The 27,702-nt window shown below is 44.8% G+C and overlaps 1 protein-coding gene across 1 annotated transcript in view; it reads left to right on the top strand.

Annotated features, from left to right (window-relative positions):
* Nucleotides 1-27,702, top strand: part of TSG101 (tumor susceptibility gene 101) — a 100,945-nt gene that overhangs the window by 3,079 nt on the left and 70,164 nt on the right. Inside the window, exons 2-5 of the mRNA XM_075677878.1 lie at nucleotides 3,075-3,159; nucleotides 4,135-4,200; nucleotides 12,687-12,850; nucleotides 15,673-15,793. Of these exons, the coding sequence (XP_075533993.1) occupies nucleotides 3,075-3,159; nucleotides 4,135-4,200; nucleotides 12,687-12,850; nucleotides 15,673-15,793 (436 nt within the window). The remainder of the gene's footprint in view (nucleotides 1-3,074; nucleotides 3,160-4,134; nucleotides 4,201-12,686; nucleotides 12,851-15,672; nucleotides 15,794-27,702) is intronic.

Raw genomic sequence — 27,702 nt, forward strand, 5'->3', positions numbered from 1 at the left:
GTTTATTGGAAAATTATAATTTATCCTCAAATACACAGTGGAAGTGCTAATAATTAAGCCTCTACCTGCCTAAAGGACAATATTTGACACCTATAGCATGTGCCTTAAGTGACAGCTTTAGCACCTGTTATAGGCCTTTAAAGCAGCGTTTTAAGTGCCTATACTTACAGGCTCAACTTATAAGTGTTTACCAACATTTCTACTTTGTAAGCATGATTCTCCTACATGTGGAGGTGTCCTTGAATACACATGGCAAGCACTCCTTCGAGCACTAGTCGCACCTAGCGCTGTGACGCATGCGTATCATGGGCAAGGAAGCGCACACCTTCAAACGTGACAACCACGACAAGTTGCAGTGACATGTGCAGGCTCCAAACCATCGCTTTTGCCAGAAAACGACACTTTTACAAGTGAGAAAGTCACATAAAAGTTGTAGGATTGGAACCATTACTGTGATGATAAAGGACTAGCTAACGGCTCCATGTAATACCCTGTTTGTGTTACAAGTACTTGTCAACTAGAGGTAGGTGAATGTTTGAAGTTATGAACATGAATACAGCAGCAGTCTTTGCTGTGCCTACCTTGGTGGCAATGGCATTGCACCAGCAGGAGGCCATGGGTTTAATTTCTGGCAGCTGCATTTCAGTAGAGGCAACAAAGCTTGTTTACTTAAATTTCCATGCATGCTAAGGAACCCCACGTAGTCAAAATTAATCCAGAGCCCCCCTCCCCACTAGGTCAAGCCTCGTCACCCTCTGTGCTGTTTTGAGATGTTAAATTCCGAAATTTAATTTTTAATTCAGTACTTGCTATTCAATTCGTGTTCAATTAGAAAATTCACTATTCAAAATCATTGAATATTCATTTCTGTTCAAGTGTGAGGGATAGCAGCACCTGTTGTAGTCTCAAGTGAGGGGTTCAATGCGACGAGAGGATCAATTGCCCGGATTTACACAAGCGACTAATCTGCCGCACATTCCACGTAGTGTTCCAAATTGTTGGACTACTTTGTTTTTGAATTCTCACCTACCGTGCACACCAAACGAGTGGAATTAATTTCCTGCATCAGTTGCAACAGTTCTAGGACACCATGCATTTTTGAATGTTCTAGCTACTATTGTAAAGCAAAGAAGTAATTGTCCTTTTATATTATACATTATATTTGCAGACTTCTGTGCATCAATAAATATTTGTTTTTTTCTCTCATAGGTAATGTTGTATAGGCAGGAACTGCCAAATTTTTTTATGCATTGTTTTGTATTAACACTATCCTCTGTAATGTCACTTGACCTTGAAGGTACTTGAAATAAATGAACTGAGGACTAATGATTCTGCTGGAGGGTAGCCACTGTGTTTTGCATTGCACAGGCAGAAGTTTCTGCACGAGCTCACAAAATGAATAGCATCTGCTCAACAATTTCTCATCATTCAGTAAGGATTCCTCGCTTTCAAGCAGCCCATATTCGAATCTGTCACCTAAATTTCCAAGCAATATATTACTTGCCCAGGCTCACCATGTTTGGATCCTTTTAAAACAATGTGTGGTATCACACTTCTTTCCTTCAATGAACACGGCACTCACATGCATCTTGTGACATGTGGCTCCCTTGTTTCATGGCAGTCATAGTGCACCAGAGGATTGAAAGCAGTAGTTTTTATAATGCGGCATACAGAAAGAGAAATGAGAAATAGTAATAATGTGGGAACAGATGGCATGGTTTGGTGCAACAAGCGGCTGCGGCATGTTCCTTCAATCTTTGTTCCACCATTTTTGCACTGTTTGCCATATTGTATTTGTCGTACCAACAAACCCAGCTAACAACCATTTTGCAGTTGTTTTTCATTACCAAGTTAAGCGGATGTCCGGTTGCTAAAAGTGTTTGGTGTACTACAAAAAAAATTTTAATATCCCTCTCCTTTTTACCATATAGACTTCATGCTACCTTCCGTTTTTTCCACTTGCCTAGAAATAGCAGTATATTCAGTATTCAATTTCATTTGGAATTTTCACTATTTAAAGAGTTTCTTTTTCAGCCACTGATGTTGAATCTACTAGTACGTTGCATTTGAACATGGTAGAAAATGCACTGTGGCTATTTTTAGAATAGCTTGACACTGGGCTAGTCGGTAATCACATCATAGAAAAACTGTTGCATTGCACTTTCATTTCCTTTATTGTAAAATCAGTTTAGGGCTAGGCCTCCCACAAACTGCTTCAGGATAAAACAAAAAACAGCGTCATGACTGTTTGTTTCAAATTTTCTTAATTTCTCCACAGAACGTTGGACTCATTATGGACTGTTCACTTCTTTGTAGTGTCCATTCTGCTCACATATTCATTTCTGAAGATCGTTGACTATTCCAATGCCACATCATTTCGGAATAGCGAATCATGACACCAATATTTCCTCTTTTCGCAGGCTTCTTTTGTTTATTTAGTTTTTCACGGCAAAATACAGTGCTATGTCTATCTGAAGCTCCAATCTCTCTTCTTTGTGACAGTACCAGTGTGGCGGCATTTTGCCATAACAGAAAGCCGCGCAATCCGTGGTGCGATGGCACCTCCAAAAGCTCAATCTTATACCCAATTTTTGTTGACAGCTTGCTAGGAAAATGCAATTTTCTCAACTTCCACTTCATATTTCTTTCTTATACTACCCTATGTGATAAAGAAACATCTGGGAATCCTAAAAAATGAGAAGGAATTGGAATCCTTGACTGAGCTGGCCATTCTAATCGCCAAGTCTCCCCTTAGAGGCGGTCAACAGGGGCAGCTGGTGGCATTTCCCTTGCTGCCCACCGTGGCCTTGTGCCTGTGTAATTGTTAACTTGGATTAAGCTTTGTTATTGCCCTTTCACTTGAGCTGTGCCCTCTGTAAAGCTGCGAGTTGGCAATATGTAAACAAATAAATGGGTGCCCTCATATGTTTGACATAAGCACTTTTTTTAAGAAAGAAGGGAACAGGCAGGAATGCTCCTGCTACTTTTTCTTATTTCTCTAGTGCTATTTAAGTGTCCAGTAATGTCAGCACTCCAGCCAACTCATCTTTCGGCATTAATTATTCTTATTTCAGTACCACTATCCAGATCAGGCCAAGAAGGACATCACAAATGCACTCCAGCATTACCGGAACCTCTCCCCGACTACCTCACAGTTTGGTGAGTCTATCTTCCCCTCACTTCTATTTTATTTTAAAAAGAAAACAAACTGTGGATGGGACTTAAAATTACCCACTCTCAAAGTGTGCTGGCAGGATGTAACTGGCAGCAGCACGCTGGGTGAAATTTCACTTTGGCTTTGGCAATAGCATACTAGTATCTTTTATACTTGGCAAAGCTGCAGTGCTGGTCTATTATTTTCTTATTGGCAGTCTTTAATTTGCACACCTGGTGATTAGCGGATATGATGAAAATCTGGATACATTGCCTTCGAGATTTTGCAGACAGTGCCAGATCTTGGAGGTCATTTCGAGGAGTCAGGCATATTTAGTTGCGTGTCACTCCTGGTGAGTGATAATGACACTTTTCTTTTTGCTCGTTTCCTTATCAAAAACAGCAACTAGTATACATCCACTAGTATTTGAAACATAATATCGTTCCGCGTGGGGGCCGTTCGTTGTCTACATTATTGGAGACTTCATTTTTTCCACAGCCTGAAATTTTGTTGCAGGTAGCCTTTAAAGAACCCTCTACCAGGTCTCATTGGAAATTTTCGTTATATGCTAGGAGTCATAATGGTGCAGCTCAAGAAGTGCTTTACACACATGAATTGTTAAATAGCATTTGTGAGTAGCCAACATAGAAGCCGAGCAATGTTGGGAAGCAGTGGCCCACTTGCCGTCAACCAGTGCCAGCATGTGACATTTCATTCCTGCCTTCTCACGTTTACTGAACCGTTACCTTGGTGTAATTGCCGACCGCATTTGGGAAAGTTTCAATACGTGTATGTGTGACTTGGACTTAGCGATATCTTTGCAACAGTGGTCAGCCAGTTAAAACAGCCACTGGAGAAAGATAAGCAAAGTATTTGTGTCGATAGCCTGCATTCTTTATTTGCTGTACAAATGTTAGTTTTGAGGTTGTTCATATTATGTCTGGTTACTCAGAATGCACTGGCTTTCACACCACTTGCAGTCTTCAACGATGGCATTAAAAAGGAGCTGTTCTGCCTGGACGGCACCATCCCGGTGAACTACAAAGGTCAGATAACTCCTGCTGACGCCCTGGAGCTTTGTTAGAGAGATGGGAAGGGGCTGCGCAACTGGCCAGTGTGTGTTCTTGATGGCAATTAACCGTGTGAGAGTCAGTGACATAAATATGCGGTGCCGCGAACAAGTCCAAAATGGTCAATGCCATATATTTATGGCACCGTCTGTACGTTCAAAAAGCATGGCCATTTCCTAACTTTTTCTTTTCTGTCATGCGCTGCCACTATGTGTGAATACAGGGAATTCTTTTCTTTTCGCGCACCTTCCTCTCTCAATTTTCATTGCATGGTTTGTTTTAGAGCTAGTTTGCTCCAGTGCATCTATATACTCGTACTACTGCTCGCGCATTGGGGTGCGTGCAGCTGGGTGGCGGTTTGGGTTTTATTCCACAGGCAGTTTCGGCTTCTTGTGCTTGCAAAACTGACGGCTATCTCACTACTAATCGCTCAAAGGACGACGGTTTGTTTCTTGCTCGTTTAGTGCTCACAGGGGTGCACATAGGAAGGATGTCATCATGCATGTGTTTTTGTTCACGTTTCTTCTTCTTCTTCTTCTTCTTCTTCTTTTTTTTTTTTTTTTTTTTTTTTTGAGGCTCGCGAAAACTAATTGCCTCTGGTTGGCGATAAGATGAAGATTACCAGAAGTTTCTCACACGTTTTGCTTTTTTGACGGGCACACAACCACACAGTTTTCTTGAGTGTGCGCACCTACCCACTTCGATTACACTATGGTCGTACATATTAGTGTAAGAGCAAGAACATTTGAGTCTTGCAAAATATTCTCGTGTGCGCATTCTCAAAGCCTTGAACTATGTGCATAAGGATGCATGAAATTTTTCATTCTTATAAGTTTATTTCCTTTTTTATTGTTGTTATTCATGAATGAAGAGTAAATATATACCAACGCAAAATACTTTTTTTCTCACTTAACGGTCACCCCAGAAAAATCATGGTAAATTTTTTTAAAAAATAAGTCCCTAAGAAGAATTGGAATTTGCACTAAAAAACAAACGACCCTGGGCGGTCGCATATGGCGGAAGAAATCAATCCAGAAAGGGTTAAATGACAATCATTTATAGTGATAGAATCCAGCACACGGCTTTGCGATTTCAGTAGGAATTATAATTTTAAATTGGCAGAGACTTAACAATAATAGCTCTACTGGCATATCCTACCACTTATGCAGCCAGCAAAAGCATGGCCTTTGAGATCAGCTTGTGTTACTTGGAGGGAGCCGTTGATGGGGTGTAGATTCAGACACCACCTAGTAATGTAAAAATAGTTCAACGCTTCATAAAACATGACTCGCAGTTACATCATCTTGATAAACAAAATATTACTTTCTTACAGCTGGAGCCGCACTTTTCGTCTGCTTCCCACTAATGCCGGCGTATAATCGCTGTCACGCTTGCCTATTACTGTTTCCAGCGTATTTCTTGAGCCTGACTGCGCCTTCAATGCAGCTTGGAAAATTCTGATAAAAAAGAAATGTTCCATGGCGTTTTCTGTGTTGCCATTACAGTAAGCTTTCAGTTGTTAAAAAAGAAATGAGTAGCATGAAAATTGGTTGTTAGTCGCTTCAAATGGGCCATCACACTAAATTTTCTATCTTGAATTAGGATATAAGCTTGTGCAAGGCCCACACTCATGTAAGGGCCACACCTCCAGCTTGGGAGAAGAAAATTTTGAAAAAGATTTCCTGCGGAGAAGCAGTCACGAGAGCCAGTGTGTCCACATGATCCAGGGTGCCGCCGCCAGCGGGGCTGGCACCATTTTGACCAAGGGGCCACACGGTGCCATATATTTTGGCAGCTTCCAAGGGCTGCATATCGTGAAAATTGTAAAAAAAAAAATTGCCTCTCTTACACAAGTCTATACGGTATGCATTGCACACTAAACATGTTCCACAGGAAGCTGGTAAAATTTGAGCGGGTTTGTTGCAGTAGAAAGCTTGTATTTGAATTTTTGAAGTCCTAGTTAAACGAGAAAGCATTTGATTCAGTCGAAACCTCAGCAGTCATGGAGGCATTACGGAATCAGGGTGTAGACAGGGTGCATGTAAAAATACTGAAAGATATCTGTAGCGGCTCCATAGCCACTGTAGTCCTCCATAAAAAAAGCAACAAAATCCCAATAAAGAAAGGTGTCAGGCAGGGAGATAGGATCTCTCTAATGCTATTCACATCGTGTTTACACAAGGTATTCAGAGACCTGGATTGGGAAGAATTGGGGATAAGAGTTAATGGAGAATACCTTAGTAACTTGCGATTCGCTGATGATAGTGCCTTGCTTAGTAACTCAGAGGACCAATTGCAATGCATGCTCACTGACCTGGAGAGGCAAAGCAGAAGGGTGGGTCTAAAATTAATCTGCAGAAAACTAAAGTAATGTTTAACAGTCTCAAAAGAGAACAGCAGTTTACGATAGGTAATGAGGCACTGTAAGTGGTAAGGGAATGCATCTACTCAGGGTAGATAGTGACCGCGGATTCGGATCATGAGACTGAAATAATCAGAAGAATAAGAATGGGCTGGGCTGCATTCGGCAGGCATTCTCAGATCATGAACAGGAGGTTGCCATTATCCCTCAAGAGAAAAGTGTATAACAGCTGTGTCTTACCAGTACTCACGTACGAGGCAGAAACCTGGAAGCTTACAAAAAGGGTTCTACTTAAATTGAGGACGACGCAACAAGCTATGGAAAGAAGAATGTTGGGTGTAATGTTAAGGGATAAGAAAAGAGCAGATTGGGTGAGGGAACAAACGCGAGTTAATGACATCTTAGTTGAAATCAAGAAAAAGAAATGGGGGGGCATGGGCAGAACATGTAATGAGGAGGGAAGATGACCGATGGTCATTAAGGGTTACGGACTGGATTCCAAGGGAAGGGTAGCGTAGCAGGGGGAGGCAGAAAGTAGAGTGGGCGGATGAGATTAACCTTTTGAGGGTCGATTTTTTTCAGCATATGCGACCGCCCAGGGTCAATTTCTTTTATTCCACATTCCAATTCTTCTTAGGGACTTATTTGGAAAAAAAAAATTTACCGCAATTTTTCTAGGGTGACTGTAAAGTGAGAAAAAATATTTTGTGTTGGTATATATGTACTCTTCATTCATGAATAATAAAAATAAAAAAGGAAATAAGCTTATAAGGATTATAAGTTTGATGCATTTTTATACACATAGTTCAAGGCCTTAAAATGCACACACGAGAATATTTTGCAAAACCCAAATGTTCCTGCTCTTACACTAATATTTACATCCACAGCATAATCGAACTGCGTAGGTGCGCGCACTCAAGAAATCTGTGTGGTTCTGTGCCCGTCAATAAAGCACTGCGTGTGACAAACTTCCGCTAATCTTAATCTTATCGCCAACCAGAGGCAATCAGTTTTCGCGAGTGTCAAAAAAAAAAGGAGAAGCAACATTTCTCATGCATAGCGGCTCCTTGCTATGCGCACCCCTGCGAGCACTAAGCGAGCGAGAAAGAGGCGATTGCCCTTTGAGCGATTAGTAACGAGGTAGCCATCAGTTTTGTAAGCGCAAGAAACCGACACCGCCTGCGGAACAAAACCCGAATCGCTGCCCGCCCGCGCGCACCAATGCGCCAGCGGTAGTATATAGAGGCACGGGAGCAAACTAGCTCTAAAACAAACCATGGAACGAAAACAGAGAGGGAGGCACACGAAAAAAATTCCCTGTATTCCCACATAGTGGCAGCACATGACAGAAAAGAAGAAATAGGAAAATTGGTGCGCTTTTTAAACATACAGACGGCGCCGCATATTTACGTCATTGACCCTCAAAGGGTTAAGAAGTTTGCAGGGACAACATGGCCACAATTAGTACATGATCGGGGTAGTTGGAGAAGTATGAGAGAGGCCTTTGCCCTGCAGCAGGCGTAGTCAGGCTGATGATGATGAGTTAAACGGTACAGCAATCTCGCAACACTGAGGGGTGACGGAATGAATCAGTGCCCCCGGAAATGGCACCCTTGAGTAACAAAAGCCAATCTCGAAGGGCATGCTTTTGTGTACTGCAAACACTGTTAGTGATGGTAGGAGCTGAAAATACATTGTGGCTGCCATGCGCCGGTCTGTTTTAGCATTTTGGTGCTTTGCAGTGGCTTTTTATCACAGTAGCGAATTACCTTATAGACTAATTTAAGGTTTAGTAAAGCAATGAAGGGGGCTAGTTGGTGAACGTTCATGGTTATATTGCGCTCAGTTTTACAAACACGATACTAAGGAAGGACAGGACGTGGACGGACGAAGCGCAAGTGCGCTTCGTCCGTCCACGTCCTGTCCTTCCTTAGTATCGTGTTTGTAAAACTGAGCGCAATATAACCATGAACTAATTTAAGGGCTGCACTTTTTTTTCACAATTTTGACAATGTGTGGCCCTTACACGGGACCGAACGTTTGGGTCAAAATGGTGCCAGTACAGGCGGAAACTACTGCACACCCCAAATCCTTGAATGTAGCATAGCATCAGAGGTCAACACGCAGATCTCGTCATGTAGTAGGGGCATGCAGGAGTGCACAGCGCGCGAAAATTCGCCGATGCACGCGCACGGCATTGGGGCACCGACCGCGCTTGTTTCTCTGATTTTTCGTTTCCCCCCCAAATGTTGGGCTGTCAAGTTGGGAGTGCGGCCCTTGCGCGGGTGTGGCCCTCACATGAGTCCGTACGAGAATTTCTGACGCAATTAAGCAGCGATGCCCTTGCTGTGCCATTAGGTGCCAGAGAGGGAGGAGCAAAAATCTCCACTGTGATCTCAAACTGTTTCAAAGCAGTAATGGGGAAAGTTGGGCTAGTTGGTGATTAATCATCATACCTTGCTGGTGAAGCAGCGCACTGGCACGGACACGGCGAAGACACACAAGAATAGTTGCGAGTGCAGCGAGTGTCGTGCATTCTTGTGTGTCTTCGCCGTGTCCGTGTCAGTGCGCTGCTTCACCACTAGCAAGGTTTGATGTTTCAAAGCATATGACATGGCAGTCGCCTGCGGTTTCCCGACGTCACACAGTCAATGGCGAAATGGCAGTTGCTCGGTGGGAGGGGTGTAGAGGCAGCGTTTTCATATTGAAATTTTGAGTTAAAATGTGAGCTGAGAGCTCAGATTTCTTTTATGGGTATAATCATCATGGCCCTTTACTATCAATTACAATAACAAACTGAGGATAGTCAGACAACCGTGTCATGACCCCTGTAAAATGGCACTGAAAAGAACCATAAGTTGAGCCATATTAGTAAATTACCATACTACCATTCCAAAAAATGCATTCTTATGGTGAGAAGAGGTTCGTTAAGCCACAAAATATGCAAAAAGTGAAGCTGGGAGGTGGTGGCACCGCCTTGAAGTTCTTGTAACAGCTCACCGAGGCATCATGGATTTAGTGCCGTCTGCTTGTTCCTCCTGGTTAACCTTTTTCATACCTTGCGGAATGACGAAGATTGTCCCACATTTACATGATTTTTCTTTTTTCACTGAATTTGTAGAGCTTTCCTTACTGAACGAAACGTACCCATTTTTAACATTTCAGTAAGGTTGCTTTATTTCCCAAATTGCCTGGCATAAGTGTTTAAAGATGGCCTCTCTGCATAGTACTGAGGTCTTGTGGCACAGCGATCTACGGGGCTCAATATTGGCCTCTAGGGCCACCACGGGAGGGACCGGCACTGCTATCGCTGTGACATAGTAAATGACATGACACGCCAGCAATGCTCGCTGCCTCTCATACCGAAGGCAGTAATTTGTTTCATTTTTTCAGCATGGTTTACTGCTCGGTGCCACTGTGCCAAATGTATTTCGATGGAGCCCAGTGCGCGTTTTCAGGTGTACCCCAAAACCAAGCACAGCAGGATGCATGGTTGATAAAGCTGAGCATGGGGAAGCAGCCCAACATTCATTATCACGTGTGGGACAAGCACTTCCACAAAGAAGATTTGTGTGTGGTGTTGGAGCTAAAATATTCGGTTAGTACGGCGTGGAACTTCCCCAGACTGTACGTATTAGAATTTACTACGTTTATTCGCGCCAGGCTGGAAAAGACGGTGCCTTGTGCCCGGAGCAGTGCCATCACAGAACCTTTCTGTCCGGCCTTCGGACCGTCCAAAACACACCGTGCTTTGCCGGAATCGGGAGATGGAGATAAGCTCGCGTCTAATTTCCTTTGGGTTGCATAGCTTGTGGGAGGTCACGCGTAATGTGAAATGCGGAACCTGACGATTTGCTTGCCTTTGTGTAGTGCTTGGTGTGATTTCAGTACGTGAAGTTTTTATTGTGAGAGCAATCATATATGGACACTCCAAGTGCATTTAAGTCGCCGCCATCACCGTGAAGTTCCGTATGAATTCAAAGGGCGATAACACCGTTGCCTCACAGAATTATGCAAAATTCCTGCTGTTTGCAGCACAAGGGCGGCGAGAGTGAATTTCCCCTCGTGCTGTTCCTTTAGGCTGCGTATTAGAACCTGGTCAGCCTCACACACTGCCTCTCGTTCTGTTAGCAACCGTGATACGCTGAACTGCTGGTCAATGGATTGGTTGATGCTAGAGACTGGCAGAGTCACTGAAAACAAGGTATGGTGATCGTAATTAAGAGTCGAGCAAGGGATGCACACTGGGCTTGCAGTGTGCTCACTTGATATCACACCAGAGAAAATACCCTGCGCAGAGAAGCACAAATAGTGGGAAGCATGGGTTGAGGATACAAAAGTATAACCGGTTGAAGTTCCAGTTATTAAATTATATCAGTGATAAATGATCGTCCCGCAATAATTCTGGTGAAAATGGCACGCCGCACCCGCCACTACGAATGCTGCCAAGAGTGTGTTTATTAAATGTCATGCGAACTTAATAACCAATATCAAAGCATCATATGCGTCGCCAATTTAAATGTGCGCTCAAAACTAGGGCGAAGCGTTGCCGTGAATCATGCACGGCAATCAGTTGACGCAAATCGAAATCTTACCTTTCGGCCGTGCACCGTGCGCGCAAAAGTCAGAAATAGGTGCACGCTATCACGCTTGCCTCAGTAAACATTAATCTACACGAGATGTGTGAGTGCTTCGAGTTGTAGATTACTGGGTAAATTTCATAACAGCTCCCATATGCGCGAGTGGCCTCTTCATGTTCGTCGTCCATGGCGCCACATGCACACGCTCCGACGAGAGTGAATGCCATATGTTGGCTCGCTAAAAAAAAAACCTTCGTTGGCCCGCACACTAGGTTGTTTTGAAGCTAAGACGCACACATTCAACGCTTGCAACATGACAATAACGGCGGCTGAACGGGCTAAGCCACTGAAGACGTCGAACACTTCATAATCGGTATCACGTGATGACATTTTTTACGTCACAGAGAGATTCCGGCAGACGGTGCCACGCTATGTCCTCGACGGCACTATGCTTTGAAAAGAAGAATACGAAAAGAAAGTAATCTAAACGGTGCAAAACACATGTGCGTGAATAGTGACCACTTTTCCACAGCTCCAAGGGCACATTTAGTAGGTGGGGGAACCATTCGTAGGCAGTGGCAAGAATCTCCTGTCCATCCACATAATTGTCATTTCCCAAGTATCCGAAGGAAAACACATCACTTTCTGTTTCCGAGCAAAGCTGTGCAGAACTGTTTTCTCACGAGGAGGCATCAAAATACTTCCTTTTACACTTTTATTCCCATGTGGCAGGAAGGCAGCCATGTTTTTTACGCAGGCATCAGTGGAGGTGGCAGTAAAGAGGAAGGCAAGACATAGTGGCACACCATGGACAAGTGTGGCCATCCAGTGTCAAAAGTCACAACCGATCATCCGTTTGCTGTCATCATCATCATCAGCCTGGTTATGCCCACTGCAGGGCAAAGGCCTCTCCCATACTTCTCCAACTACCCCGGTCATGTACTAATTGTGGTCATGTTGCCCCTGCAAACTTCTTAATCTCATCTGCCCACCTAACTTTCTGCCCCACCTGCTACGCTTTCCTTCCCTTGGACAGGTTTGCTGTGTGAGCGAATTTTGTTCATGATGACTATACTTGTCAGCGGTAGAGGAAGGGTTGTTGTTTATTGGTAAACTAGACTACACTATATTCAAAAGGAGGCTGTATTCGGTCGTTTCAAGAACACTTACTGAACCAGTAATATCCAAGTTCTTTCACTCACCCATTCTTGTGAAGAGCTCGCTGCTGCTGAAGATAATAGCGGGCCTTGGTTTGCCACCAAATCTTCCAGCCCAAAAACGCAGAACTAGCATTCTATTTGGAGAATAGTATATTGACGACACATTTCACAACAAGGCACGCTTACAGGAGATGTTTACATGAGTCATTTGGGATCTGCCCTGCACAGTGCATGTAAGTGCCACATTTAGGTGCACAGGGTATTTCTCTGGTGAGCCGTATCACCCTTTGTACCTGCTTGCTTCTTTTTGGGCTCTTGGGGATTAGTGGCTTGAGGTGGTCAGTCTCCCGGTGTGTGCAGGCACGACGTACAACATCCCGATCTGCATCTGGCTGCTGGACACGCACCCGTACAACTCGCCCATGTGCTATGTCAAGCCCACTAGCTACATGCAGATAAAGGTGTCCAGGCACGTCGACCAGACGGGTCGCGTCTTCCTGCCCTACCTGCATGAGTGGAACCCGGTATGGTACACATAAACCCTTTCAGGCACTGTGTGAATAATAGTGTGTGCCAAGATGGTGCATCAAACGCAAGAGCATTGATAAAGATATTGATACAAGGGACTCCCGATTTATACCAATTTCTCAGAGACGCGCGAAAAGATCATACAGTTGAATCCACTTATAACGATACTGGTTTGAACAATATATCGGTTATAACAATGAGAAGCTACTGCGCTGTCAACTTTTGCATGTTTTCCATGGTGAAATAACCCGCTTACTACAATGCCCCGATGCCGCATTATTGGTTATAACAATGAAGTCTGGCTGCTGGGTGTCTGAGCCGAAAGGTAGTGAAATGCGAAATCCTTGAAAAGAAAACAAAAGAAAACGATAGATTCGAGCCACTGCACGATGGCCCGCTGCTCCAACAGCCACCGTGCGCTCCTTTTCCAGCCTTCTCCGTGTGCCTCTCTCCCGTCGCCCTTTCACCCCTCCGAACACGAATGGGCTGCACCCATAGCTCTATGCCACGCCACCCTCCGAAACCCAAATGGACTGTGCTAACTGCGCTGCTCGCTGGCACCTCACTCGGCACAGTTCTGCAAACAACTTAATCGCTCGCGTTCGTCTTTGTTGGTTGCGTCGAAATCGTTCCTGGCCATGTGGTTTCTCAGCGCCATTTAACTCGCCGCCGAAACGGAAGATGGCAGGTCATTGGCAATGCACTATGTTGCCAGTGAAAGGAAGCGCATGGCTATAGATTTAGAAACTAAGTGCTTCTAACCGATGAGGCAATCGTCACGAACATGCTTGCATCGGATAGCGACGGCGATGACAGTAGCGATGATACGGTAGGGCAGGCTGCCTCAACGGTGTCCTCACAGGAGGCCCGGTAGATGATTCAGTCCCTTCATGGCTTCATTTTCCCGAGAAATCTTCCGTTGCATTATGTGAAGCAGCTAGATGCTTTGGAGAATGATGTCGGCAAGATTCGCGTAAAGCATGCAAGGTTGACGGACATGGGGTTTTCTTGTGCAAGCCAGTGAGAAGTACATGGCGAGGTGCTTGTAGCGATCTCGCCTCAGCATTTCTTTTGGATTTCTCAAGTTGACATGCTGCCTGTTTGCTCGCATTTTTTAAAAGGCCCCTTTGGGGCCACTATAGCGATGCCTCGGCGGTGCTCGCATATTGTTTGCCACCCGTGACCCCTCTTTGCAGTTGTTATAGTAGTGCTATTCTTTAACGCCGACAGCCGTGGCTTGTTACCGTATTTACACGATTGTAAGTCGACTCGAATGTAAGTCGACCCCCCCATATCGCTTGACCGGGAAAAAAAAAAAAAAAAAACCCGAGGGTGCATTCGATAACGAAAATTTATTAGTAGCTGACATGGTCACTGGACTACTCGTCTTCACTAGTGCTGCCATCGTCATCGTTGCTGCGGTCCCACGGCGCGTCGTGGTCCAGCGAAATTTCAAATTTGGCAAACGACCGCACCAGGACATCTTGCAGAACAGCAGCCCACGCCGAATGCACCCAACCACACGCAGCCGTCAGGGAGGCTCTTTTGACAGGTCCGGTTGGCGTAATTTCGCAATCTTCTGCCGCCAGCCACTCGTACTCACGGCGGAGCAGAACCTTAAAACTAAGGCGAAGGTCCGGGCTTGTTTCATGACCACGTCACACTTCACTGGCAGGGACTGATCACGCATTTCAGCGACGCTGCCGCAAGCTTAGCCTACAGTTCCGGAAAGCGTCCAGACTTCGGCACGTGGGAAATTTCTCACTTGCCGCCACAGGGTGAAAATTTTGCTTCGCTGCAGTCGCCACTCTCGCACCACCCGTTTAGAAACATCGAAATCGCGGCCCGCAGCGCAGTGATTTGTTTCTTCGGCGTAAAGGATGGCAGCCCTCTTGAACGCTGCTGTGAACGAGTGCCGAAAGATTAGTGGGCCTGCAGCACTCATGACGACTGGGGAAGCATAGAAGTAGCACGTAGCCGGCAGTCAAGTGGAGCGCGTCAAAAAGTTGGTCAAACCAATGCCAATGCCTTTAAGGCCTTTAAACAGAGAAAGAGAAACCCACGAACGGTGTCTGCTCTTCCATGAACTACCGATACTCCCCGCAAGCGCCGCCGTTCTAAGGGTGCCGCCGCAAATGGGAACAGCGGCGCTTCCATCAACTATCGACACCCCCCATGAGTATTGCATGCACTGTAAGACTCTCAAAAATGTTGAAAAACCCTTCCGAAAAGCAAACAAACACGCGGGATAGCGAAAAGATACGGGTAGGACCATAGAGCAAACATAAAATTGTAACTACGTTGTAGCTCTCATTGGTATCGCTTTTTTTTTGGCGGGGCCATGTTTTGGTTTCGATTGTAAGTCGACCCCCCCAACTTCAGACTTTCAAATATTAAAAAAGGGGTCGACTTACAATCGTGTAAATACGGTACATGTGATCAGAGCGCCCAGAAAGCAGTTAAACGAGCGAACACGATCAGCAGCCGGACGAAGGAAGGTGGTGGGGAAGGGCACTGGCCTCCCTGCCATTATAGTTTTTTCACGTCAGATCTACCATCCCCTATTTCATTTTTTCATGCAACCCAGTTATAACAATTATCGGTTACAACAATGGAATTTTCGTGACACTTGAATACTGTTATAAGTGGTTTCAACTGTATAATTGAAAATGTCAAAAAACATTTTATCGAAAATGGTGATAACATCGTAAACAGCTGCTATGCAGCCTGTTGTTAGTAGTGCATCACTTGAACTGCGGTAAAGCAGCTGTACGCATTTTCCCACATTAATCGTGTGGATGCCTGCATAACTCTGCAGAGCTCGTCAGACCTGCTGGGCCTCATCCAGGTGATGATCATCGTATTTGGCGAGACACCACCTGTCTTCTCAAAACCCCAGGAGGATAGTTCACCTGCCTACCTTGGAGCCAGGAACACGGGTAAGTTTTCATTTCTCAGTTGATCAGTTTTATGACAGAGCTGTAACATGTACTGTGTAAAAGCAGCTGCTTCCAAGCTAGCTTTATCAACAACGTTGGATCAGCATAATGCAACTGCAGTGAAACCTCGTTAAACCGTAGTTGGCCGGAGCTTGGAAAAAGTACGTACTAACGGTAGTACTGTTTAACCGAAATAGCATCAGATCGCCCACTTACCTGTCAAAAACGGAACATGGTGCTCAGAGAAAGTGTGATAAAAGGGGAAAAAAACATAAGTATTTATTCAATTGGCATGACAAAAGTTTTTTTCGCTTGATGCCGCGGCAGCCTAGCAGCGACGACAGCGGCTTCAAACTTACCGAAGCTGCGTGCCAACTTTTCAGCCAGCCCCCTCTTCTCGGCAAACACTCACATGGCAGATTCCTCGTTGGCGTTACGTATTCTCCGTGCACGCATGCGGCTTATTTCATTGTGAGGTGCTGTTCTTGTCGCGATGATTGCATTCACGAAGCTGACGTAACGGGCAGCTTCTGCCACTGTTGGGCCTGAATCACCCATGCTGTCGCTTTCCATGTCATTCTCATCACTGTCACTAGTCCACACTTCGGCAACAACAGAGGCAACGATGGCGAAAGGTCGACCCTTGTAGCCAACATCTCTTCGCGGTCGCAACAGCACTGCCGAGCAACTTCTTCGCATTCCAAATGCCACACACCGTAGTCAACAGCAGATCCCTGCCAGCGCCGACTTGTGTGACGTACGATAGCACTAACGATGTCTAATTTTTCTTCTAGGCTGAGCACCCGGCGTCTTTTTTATGCGAGCTTCAGCATGACACGAGTCCTTGCTTGCACAATGCTGCAGCACTCTCTGGCACAGCGCCAAAGTGATGTTGATGTGGCTTCACGCACATACGCACAGGGCGCTTGGAGGCCGTTGTTCTGATCTCTGAAGCTTGTTGTTCTGCCGGGCCACCCGATGAAGATAACGCACCGCCGTGTTTGCACGACAAAAAGTGGAAACATTACGTCTTAACCACAGGGTTTGCACGGGTCCTTGAAAACCTTGAAAACTCTTGAATTTGAAAATGTGATTTTCAAGGCCTTGAAAACCTTGAAATATTTAATGGTGCCAGAAAAACCCTTGAATTCCGTGATGATAGTCATTGGCGCCGTTCGGCGATTGCCTGTTGATCAACTGGCCACATTGAAAGCGAGGGTTACCTCCCGATCCAAGCCAAGAAAATCCAGTCCGGTTCAGGCGTTCGTCCTCCATGTTGTCATATTGTCGGGTTGTGTTTCTTTGTTCGCTGCGGTCGCGCACTTTTTATAGTTGCTGTCCTCATACCGCTTGTTAATCGCCTCCTGTTGGCTTATTCAGAGCACGTGTATTTCGGCAAGCGCTAGACATGGACGTAATTGTGTGTGCGCGCAATGCCCGGGAAGTGCAATTTCCAGCGATCGTGGCATAGCCATGATGAGTACAAAGACTGGATTGCATATCTGAAGGCGCAGAAGAAGGAGCAACTTGAAGAAGCAAAGGAGTCAAAGGCGCCTTGTTGAGGAAGAAATTGATGCCTTAAAGCGAAAGAAAGCAAGACTTCAAGCAACCGTTGCTGATCTGACAGCTTCAGCAGACAACTTGGCTGAGAAAGCAGAAGAGACAGGCAACGTCGTGCACATTGTGAAGTCGTATTGCCTTAGGAAAACGGCAAAAAGCAAGACGGAAGATCTTCTAAACATCAAGCAAGAAATAATCAGAAAGCTTCAGGAGCTTTCATGAGCGCTTGTTACGACCTGTCTTTGTTTAGTATTAAACTAGTCTAGTCTGTAAGTGCGTCTTTTTCTTTGAGTTCAATAAATTTGTTGCAGCGTGTTTTAAAAAAGTTGTTTTACTATAAAGGGTACTAAATTGAGTATTGAAATAAGTCCTTGAAAAAAACTTTTGGGGGTCTTGAAAGTCCTTGAAAACCCTTGAATTTGTCCCTTCAAAGCCTGTACGAACCCTGTAACCGATACATACGCAATAAGCTGGTACGGTTTATGCAGATACAAAACGCACTATGTTCAATGGCCGTTGAATCGGGGATTTGACTTTACTACTATTAAAATGAAACTACTGTACAAGCAGGTACGGTTTAACGAGGTTTTACTGTATAACCAAAATTTGCTATGTGGCCTAGTGAAGGGCCCTTTAATGAAGAAGAAAGCCTGCAATATCTTTTTTTTTTAATATAGGCTATGAGTGTGACAATGCTTTGGCATACCAAAGATTGCGTCAATCTTTTCAGAAACCTCGTCAATACAGGTGCTGTGAACTAGCAGCCGTGCTTTTAACGCACCTATTCAGTCCTTATATAACACAAAGTAGCGCAGTACTGTAACGGTTCGCTTTCCGAACGGTTACCAAGACCACACCCCTGGTTTGCATGTACGTAATGTGCACAACGTACTCGATGACTATGTTTACATCTGAGATTGCTGCTATTACTGGCGCAGATAGATTGTCACATGGAATTTTTTTTTAATTTCGCATCTGTTATTCCTCCCGCGCCCTCCCAAAACAAGAAAACACACAAGACGTTTAGGTTGCTCTATGCAATCTTATCAGTCATTTCTCGACATCCTCCGTAACTTTTGCATTGGCACCTAATCAAATAAGTAAGTTAATAAATGTCAGCTAATCAAACCTAATATTAGTTTATTGAGCACAACAACAAAAAAACAACTAGCATTAACAAACGCCTATCAACATACAGTGGGTGCTGTTCACGTAATGCCCTCGATTATTTTTTTTCTTGGCCGCATTTAGTTGGGTACATCAAATGTGTAACTTAATACAGTCGAACCCGGCTGTATCGAACTCGCAAATAAATGCCTATCAGTTCGATATACAGGGTGTCTACCAACCGGGAAAACCAGGAATTCTCAGGGATTTTGAGTAGTCTGGAAAAACTCAGGGAAAGCTCAGGGAATTTGTGCCTCTATCAGGGAAAATTGGTGGTAATTTTGTTGAAAGGGTCGAAAGTTGCAGTAATGCCGGCTTGAGTAACAGACAGGAATCGTAATGAATCGTCTTTAACACCCTGTTTTCGGCTGGAGGAGTTTCCATTGCATAGTCAACTGACGTCTTTCCGGATGCCCGGTAATTTGGACGGGTTCGCGGCACCACCACGTACCCCATAGAGTCAATGTATCAGAATGTCTAAAATTTAGGACGCAAGAACCTTTCGCCGTCCGATTTCCCGGACTTCTTGCCGTGACCGCTGGTCCGAAACAGCATTAATCAAAGCCACCACCGCTGCTGTTTTAATTACCTCGCCGCCTCGAAACGGCGCTCTCGCACGCAGATCTGCTAGCAGCCATAGCCACCACTGCGGCAACGCTAGACCTAGCTGCTTCGACGTTTGCTATTAAGCTTCTTCTCATTTGGTGCCGTGTTTTTCATTTAAAAAATACGCTGCTGTTAGCAATGGCACCGACTGCGCCTTTGCGGTCCTCACGATTGGCTTAGAAGCTTGGAAAGCATGGTGTGTCTCATAATGCCGGTTCCCGAAAGTCAGCTTCGCCTCTTTACAGGAATGTTACTTGGTGAAGCATACGCAAAAGTATTGCAGTGAAGCATAACAAGAGTGGGAAGGGGCTATTGCCACAGGACACAGTATATAATTATACATGCGTCCATCCGGTATCTCCTGTTACAGAACGAGCGCCGAGATGCCTAATACGTGTACCGACAGGCCTTCAGAGCGTTTTCAAATGTGCCTGTGGCGGTTTGAGCCCTTAAGGAGGTATGGTAGGGTAAATGGTATGTGTTAGTTTTAACGTAATATTTTAGAAATGGCTGCAGATATTCCCATCAAATTTCACGCGATTACAAAAGATTCTCTTGGGTACAACACGAGACACATTGTGTCTAGATGGTGTGAATTTACTGTGGCCTACTCCCAAAATTTTAGGTGTGTTTAAATATTTGATGTATCTTTTCTTTGCAACCACACAGAGGAATGTGATGATATTACACAGTGTTATTCTAAATTCCCGTAGGCTATATCTGAACTAAAGAGTTATCATGTCCACTTTGGGGTTCACACCTAAAAAAAAATTATATATCTGCTCGCACAAAACAACAAGGGGGGTTTCTTGCAGTGTAAATTTTTTAGTGTTATCATTCATATCATCTCAGATTTTTTTAGTTCAGAATATTTATGACTGGTTGTAGTACATGTGTACAAAATTTCACTGGAATGTAATGAATACTTCCTGAGGAAAGGTACATTGAATTCAAAAAGTTCATAAAAACGCAATTTGAGAAAAATGAAGTTTTATGTTCGAATACAGCTTATGCATGCTCAAAATACCCCAGGAGAATACATTTCACTGCTGACTTTCTTGCAAGTGTCATCAAAATCCTTCTTTCCCGTATTCAGAAAGGCAACTTAAGTTGAAGCCCATGCTTGACTTGATCCAAGTGACGCCAGTCGTGAACGCGTCGAAGGAAAAGCAGTGAGCATCTTTGGGCATGTTAACGCCAGGCGTCATCTAAATCAAGTCAAGCATGGGCTTTGACTAAAGTTGCATTTCTGAATATGGGGGTTAGTGTTCCTTTTTATCCATCCTTCCTCGCTCTCAGCAGAGTCATAGAATTCTGCCCTCTCAACACGCTCTTTGTCTATCCTGTCGAGGGCAATGTTACAAAACAGACCTGGAGTGGACCAAGGGCCTGCAGAACAGCTTAACAGCTGCTCATGCAGAATTACCATCATTGTGGTAGGCTACAGCATTGTTGCTGTCATCAATGGGTAAGCACTGACAAAGTTTTCTTAGGGCAGTGGCACTAGATGAGTTGGTTGAGCGACTCATTGGTGTTCTGTGTTTGTCCATGAGTACATTTGCTCAGAAGACCAGTTACCTTTGAAAGTTCTCTTTCTGTTCCATTTGCTGTACAATCGTGCCATCTTCTGGGCAAGTAATGCATTTGAAACTCGAAACAGAGGCGACCATGACCACATAAGCAAAAGCAAAAGTTTGACGTAATAGTTCTTTTCTACAAAGGGCTATTACGTCAAACTTTTGATTCGAGTTGTTAACAAATTTGATTTCTCCCTGCCATCTGCTAGCCGCCTGGTTAGCTCAGATGGTAGAGCGGCTGCCCCAGAAAGGTGGTGGTCCCGGGTTCGAGCTCCGGACCAGGACGAATTTTTCATCAAGTGCGATGCTTTTCTTTCGAGAAAACCGTGTGGGATTCCTTTGTGACACTTGGTACAATTGGGTGGATGTGTGATTTTCTTTTAATTAATGTATGATCCTTTAGTACAAATCATGTACTTACCACACACACAAGCAAAAAAAAAAAGAACCATGCATAACGAAGAAAACTGCGAACGACAGCGATAAACAAACCGGCCTCCGTCCACCATTTTTAAATGCCAGGGCACGCGGCACACTTCGGCGCAACATTTGAACCGCTTTGAGCGGGCGCTCGAGGTCGTGCTTTCGCAGGTTTGTTCCTCATAGAGCAGTCGATTTTTCTGTGACAAAATTGCAAATTCGATTTTTGGGTTGTGTATCCTACCATACCCCCTTTACCCTTTGAGGGTCAAATTATTTTGAAAGAAACTTTCCCAGGTGGTCAAATTACTTTATTGCGGATCTTGAATGTACAAAATGTATAAAGCCGGGAATATATAGTAAAAAATAATTAGGAACAGTATTTTGGTGTCGGCATCACTCAGAACTGCAAAATGTTCAATAGTATTTCCAAGCGTGGTTCCCCTTTAAATACGGGTCTACGCATAGCGCCTTATCACAGTCTGCACACCTAAAATGCATGTCTGTGCTCTTGGAGCGAGGAGTTGTGTTGGTGCACACATGACATCTCTGCGTGCGGCTGCCTTGGGCAGAGGTCTGAGGCACCCTCTCGTGCAAGCGCGTTGCCGCAGAGAGCGAGAATACCTCGTGAGCGGTGGTGATAAACAGGCTAAGAGCAGTGCTAATCAAAATAAAAATCAACTTCCACCGCCCCTGTGAGAGCATGCCGACAAAGGGAAAAACCACGTTTCGCGCACCTCCGTTGCGATCACGCGGTGGAACCGAAACCACGAAAGCGCATTGCCACTGAGAGCGAGAATATGTCGCGAACGACGCTGATAAGCAAGCTAAAAGCAGCGCCAATCAAGATAGAAATCAACTTCCACCGCCCTGCAAGAGAGTGCCGACAAGGAAAAAAATGGCGTTTCGCGCGCCTCTGTTGCGATCACGCGGCGAAACCGCAACCGCCAAAGGGGCGTTGCCGCAGTCTGAGCGACGCGCTGAAGCTAGCAATCAGTTGAGCTTATCTCCCCAAGAAGGTAGCACCAATTTCAAACGCATCTTGTAAATGCTAAGAGGTGGCAGCACCTCCTGCTGAGCACGCATCGGCATCGTCAACACTACTAGCTGAGTTTTATCATGACATAATATCCAGCATAGATGCAAGAGGACAGGTAGACAGTGTGGTCCTGGATTTTCGGAAAGCCTTCGACGCGGTGTCACATTCACTCTTATTGTTTAAGCTTAATACTCTACACATTGATGCGACTGTTTTTAAATGGATTGAATGTTACCTTTCCCAAAGAAGGCAATGTGTAATACTGAATGGAAAATGTTCCGAATATGCAAATGTTACGTCAGGAGTCCCACAGGGCTCCATTCTGGGTCAGCTATTATTTTTGGTGTACATTAATGATATCTCTGCCGGAATTTCATCTTCTACGGTTGTTTGCGGATGACTGTTTTGTGTACAAAAAAATTGCCCATCACAATGATACAACTGAACTTCAGAACGACTTATAACTTATTCATGATTGGTGTACTAAATAGAAAATGGCTTTGAACATAACAAAGTGTGTACATCTCTCATTTACTAAAAAGAAGAAACCAATTCAGTCATGGTATCATCTGAACAATATACTATTGAAGCAAGGCAGTACGTATAAGTATTTAGGTGTGCTACTGTCGTCTGAATGTTCGTGGAAACCACAAGTAGACAGTATCATAGCCAAAGCTGGTAAAGCTTTGAATTTCATTCAGAGAAACCTGCGATGTTCACATGTGAATTTAAAACATATGGCATATACAACTTGTGTTCAACCACTCTTAGAATATGGCTGTGTTGTGTGGGACCCCCAGGAGGTAACCTTCATTGCCGCTCTAGAAAAAAATACAAAACCATGCCGCCAGGTTCGTCTTAGGGCGGTACGGAAGAAGGGAGAGCTGCACTGCAATGAAGGCTGAGCTAGGATGGGAATCACTTTCTGCCTGCCGCAATAAACTGAGATTAAAATTTCTCTATTCGATTTACTATAATAAAACTGGAATTAATAGGGAAATTTACCTACAGAAACCTCATTACATTTCAAAACGAACTGATCATAGTTGCAAAATCCTCGAGTACCCTGCCAAGGCGAACATGTATGCCAACTCATTTTTTGTTCGAACAATTAAACAACGGAATAGGCTGACTGGAAAGCAAGTGCATTGTGTGAATGAAGATGTATTTTATTCCATGTTGTAACCCCCCTGCTGTAACGCCTTTACGCGCTGTGGGGTAATTGATGAATAAAGAATAAATAAAAGAAAATTATGGTGCGAAATTTCAAACGGAGGGTCGGAACCGTACCTGTACGGCAAAGACATTGCAGGACAGAAAACCGCCACCGTACATGTACGGCAAAAACCTTCAAAGGGTTAAGGGCAGTAAATAACATGCATTTATTTTCTCCAACTGGCCGATTTTTCGGGCGTTTTCGCAGCCCCTATGGAGTTCGAAAAATTGGACTGTGCAAGTGACCAAGAAGATGCTTCAAATGGTCCATGGGGCGAACGAGTGGCGGAAGGAGGACAGGAACAGAAAGGACCTACACATTGAGGAATGAACGGGAAAGGCAGCGGGCTGCCGGCGTTTTGAAGGAGCTAGAGCTCAAAAAACAGTGTTGGCTGATGCCGAGATGCAGGTGTCCCTCGTCCAAACCAAATGAACTCTTTAAAGCAGTGAAACACAACACTGAGGCATTGTGCGTGGGCTGAGAGTATGTCAGGACAGTTGAGGTTGACTTACGAACTGTTGAGAGAGAATCTCAATTGTGACAAAGTTTGGGCCTCAAACCACTGAGCTTGCTATCAGTTGATAGAAATAGCTCATATTTTAAAATGTTTGCTTCTGTATGCATCTCCTTTTTATTTGTATTTGAGGATTTCTAACTCGATTTGCAATTTTTTTTCGAAGACATTTGCTGTGCATATTACTAACCCCTCCTTTCTATTCTCTTTTTGAATAACATAAACACTACTCCTTAGTATTCAAACTGGATTAAATCGTTTTTTTTTTTTCATATGCTTACTAGAAAGTGACAGCATTGGGTGACGTGGTTTCAGCCCATCTTGACATAAAACATAGTTTTGCGTCGCTCAAGGAATTTTGCAAAGGCACTCAGGGAAAACCTGGAAAACTCAGGGAATTTGAAAATGTCAACTTGGTAGACACCCTGATATAGAGCATAATTTGATATAAGCCTGCTAAATGATTGGATGTGATAAAAACACATATCATTTATAAAATCACTTTATTGATGAAACTAGCTTGGTTTCGCATGAAATAGTTTTGTGTTTTCTTCTGCCTGGGCAATTTCGCTGCATGTGATGCATGCACTTCTCCACATTGTCTAAGGAGTCGGGAGCGGCTGAGGCCGCCACCTTCCGCATTCGCGCAGAAGCACCGGGATAGTGCGAGTGCACCAATCACTTCGGAGGATGTGGGCAAAGGACCGTCGTTGCTTTCCTCATTGTGCCCACTTTCACTTGTGCTCGGTACGATGTCGGCAATGTAGTCTTCGTTTTCGGGCACTCCCGCGGTCGCGACACCATCATCTGCACTCACAAACTCGTCCACTGTTGATTCCTCAACAGCTTCCGCAAATTCGGACAGCTCACTCCAAACTTCGGCAACACCGGCAACGGCTTCATTGCATTCATCAGAACTTACACTCATCACTGAGCACGCGGAAGCCAGCACGTCTGAAGCAATTTCGGATGAACCACTTGTACACGGCCGTGCGTACGCGTCGGGTGCCACGGGCACCGGATCGCGAGTTTGGCCGCTTTAGCCCTAATTTCCCCTTTATTCTTCAAGATAGTGCTGAGAGAGCACCTCGGAATCTTGCATGCTGTGGGGACATCTGACTTCTCTCCGCGTTCGACCCTATTTATTATTTCGAGCTTCACGACGAAAGGCGATTTCTGCCACTTCATCACGGCAACACTGCTGGAGAAGGCCCAGAAAAGCAGCGAGACATCTCACACTTTCGCCATCTTGCACGATGAGGGCACAAGAGCTTCTTATTGGCTGTCTGAGCAAGCGCTGTGGACGGGCCAGGATCATTTTTTGCAGGGGGTGTCGACGGCTCATCCGAGGCAGCGCGGTTATAGTAGAGAGAGTGGTTGAATGGAGCTACACCGCGGGGTTACCCCGTCACTGCGAGGGAAAGCAAACTTCTGGGGGCACTTTTCCGCCGCTTGACATTCAATGTATCAGGAGTCGCTGCTATTTTTGTTCGATGTAAGCGTAATTTTTGCTATATATACTCATTGTAAATATATCATGTCCAGAAATTGTTCGATATAGTCGGGTTCGACTGTAGTGATTTCTGAGAAACTCATATGGGTTTCTTTTGTAGCTCTATGCTACAGTTGAGTGAATGAGAATGTTTGCCTTTCATGAACCTTCCTTCACCCTGTGGGCTTCCGCAGAACTGATTTTCCATAACTTTGGTGTGTTGTGCAAAGTCAAGTAAAGAACATCTGTTCTTTATCTGCCTGTATTTCACTCATGTTGAGCTTTACAACAGTGCTCCAGAACACTTGTCAAATGCTGTAAAAAAAATCATTCATACTCCAAACCTACTCCAAAGTGCTAAACTTGCAGCTTCCAGAGCTGCTCCAAACCTCCCTTGGACACTTCCATTCCTGTAAATGCAACATACAGTAATACGTTGTTAACTCGAAGTACTAAAAACCGGGAAAATTTCGAGCATTGTTGTGGAAATTGCCGTAAAAAGTTCCGTTCTTTCTAGAAAATTCACTGCTTCTGACTGGCTTTTCAACAAGAGCTTTTCTATACTGGCTCTTTGTAATGGTTTCAAAGAAAAAAAAATTAAAACATACCAGAGATATCAACCCGCTTCGTTTTTTTGGCATTGCCATTTTATTCAGTGCATGAAAACTGTAAGGCTGGTCTGCTTTGTGGTAGCACTTAAACATAGGAAGGTGTCCTTGAGCTGTTTCACACATCACACGAGCTGATTGTTCCCGCCGCCGCACTCAACTTTATTTCGCAGCAAGCGAAGCATGTTTCTTGCTGTGGCTGATGTCGGCACCTCTCGAGGTCTTTCGTCGTCACCGCCTTCACTGTCCTTTCCATTTGTAGTGATCCCAGCGATTTCGGCGGCAGTAAGTTCAGCCGGTACATCCTGCCCGCACAGCGCATACTCGTGAATGGTCATGTTGCTTTCTGTGGCACCATTCGCGCAAGAATGTCGCCACTAGAAACCAAATTCCGGTAGTGTTTTCCGCTTCTCAGAAACTGTCAATGTTGTGCAGCCGTATTTCTAAAACAAGTAAAAAACCTGATTGTGAAAAGAACCACGTGAAGTTTGTAGATTGCAGCGTCGGTGTGGTTTATAAGATTTCGTTGTCATGTGGCAAAGTGTATGTAGGGCAGTAAGGCCGCTGTGTTAACGAGCGCCTTAGAGAACATGAGCGATCCATGCCAACAGGCACAGGTTCCCATTTGGCTCAGCTTTGTAAAATATGCAAGTGCAAACCCATGTTTCGTGATACCACAATATTGAAAAAGAGCCGTGACACCACCGCCTGAGGGTTATCGGAAGCATTTTTCATTCAGTCATTGGGGTCACAGTGCATTAGTGTGCCTTCCTTAACCTTGTACAGCGCTGAATTTGGTTTCTTGGATTCTGTCGCATGAGTGCGCTCTTGGGATCGGGTGTTGGTGGCTCCAGCGCATGGTGCTCACTGAGCATGTTCCTCTAGTTTGAGCGGTCTGTAAAGGAGTGACGCAATAAAATGATCTCAGTTGAGAGTAGCGCCTTGTCCTGGTCGTCTTTCTTGTGTCTGTTGTTTTGCGCTAAACAAAGTATTCATGGATTCGCACCAACTAGCCCGCCACCGCATTGTGCCAATAAGCCCTTCAGTGATGTGCGCGCAGGAAACTGGTGTTATGCCAACCCGCCCAACCACTCATTTCATACTATCATCAGCTCGCACTTGTTTGGTTGGTTTGGTCTCATTCATGCTTGTTTCAATTGCCACGGTGAGAAATCAATGGGTGAACAGGTTCACAAAACAAGTCGCACCTCAAGAGACCGTGCAGAAGTGACACATGTATACCAGCGCAAAGCATAGAAGTGCTCGAAGTGCATAGAAGTGCATGTGACGAACGCGAACGATGATGTGATGTCGATGATGCTTCACCCTTTAGAACAAGCTGGCGGCCCCTGAACATAAACCGCCGTTGGCAGAAGCACACGCAAGTTGTTGACGCACCCTCAGCACGGCGAGGCGCCGCTGTTTGCACACCTCTCATAATCTTACACCGTGCTAGTGATATTGGCAGGCTGTCTCAATTGCTGATGTTTCAGACAAAATGACTTTATATGCGTGACCATGTTAGAACAAGGTGATTTTTGTGGCTGATGTTGGCGGGGGGAGGTGAATAGGGCTGAATTAAGCCAGATCAACTAAGCCCAAGCATGCGTTGAATGTATTTAACTGAATGTCAGTTTCACAGTTGACAAGCTGATGGCTTGATCTATGGTGTTGGGCTGCTGAGCACGAGGTCGCGGGATCGAATCCCGG

Source organism: Dermacentor variabilis, unplaced genomic scaffold (assembly GCF_050947875.1).
Source record: "Dermacentor variabilis isolate Ectoservices unplaced genomic scaffold, ASM5094787v1 scaffold_14, whole genome shotgun sequence".
NCBI lineage: Eukaryota > Metazoa > Arthropoda > Arachnida > Ixodida > Ixodidae > Dermacentor > Dermacentor variabilis.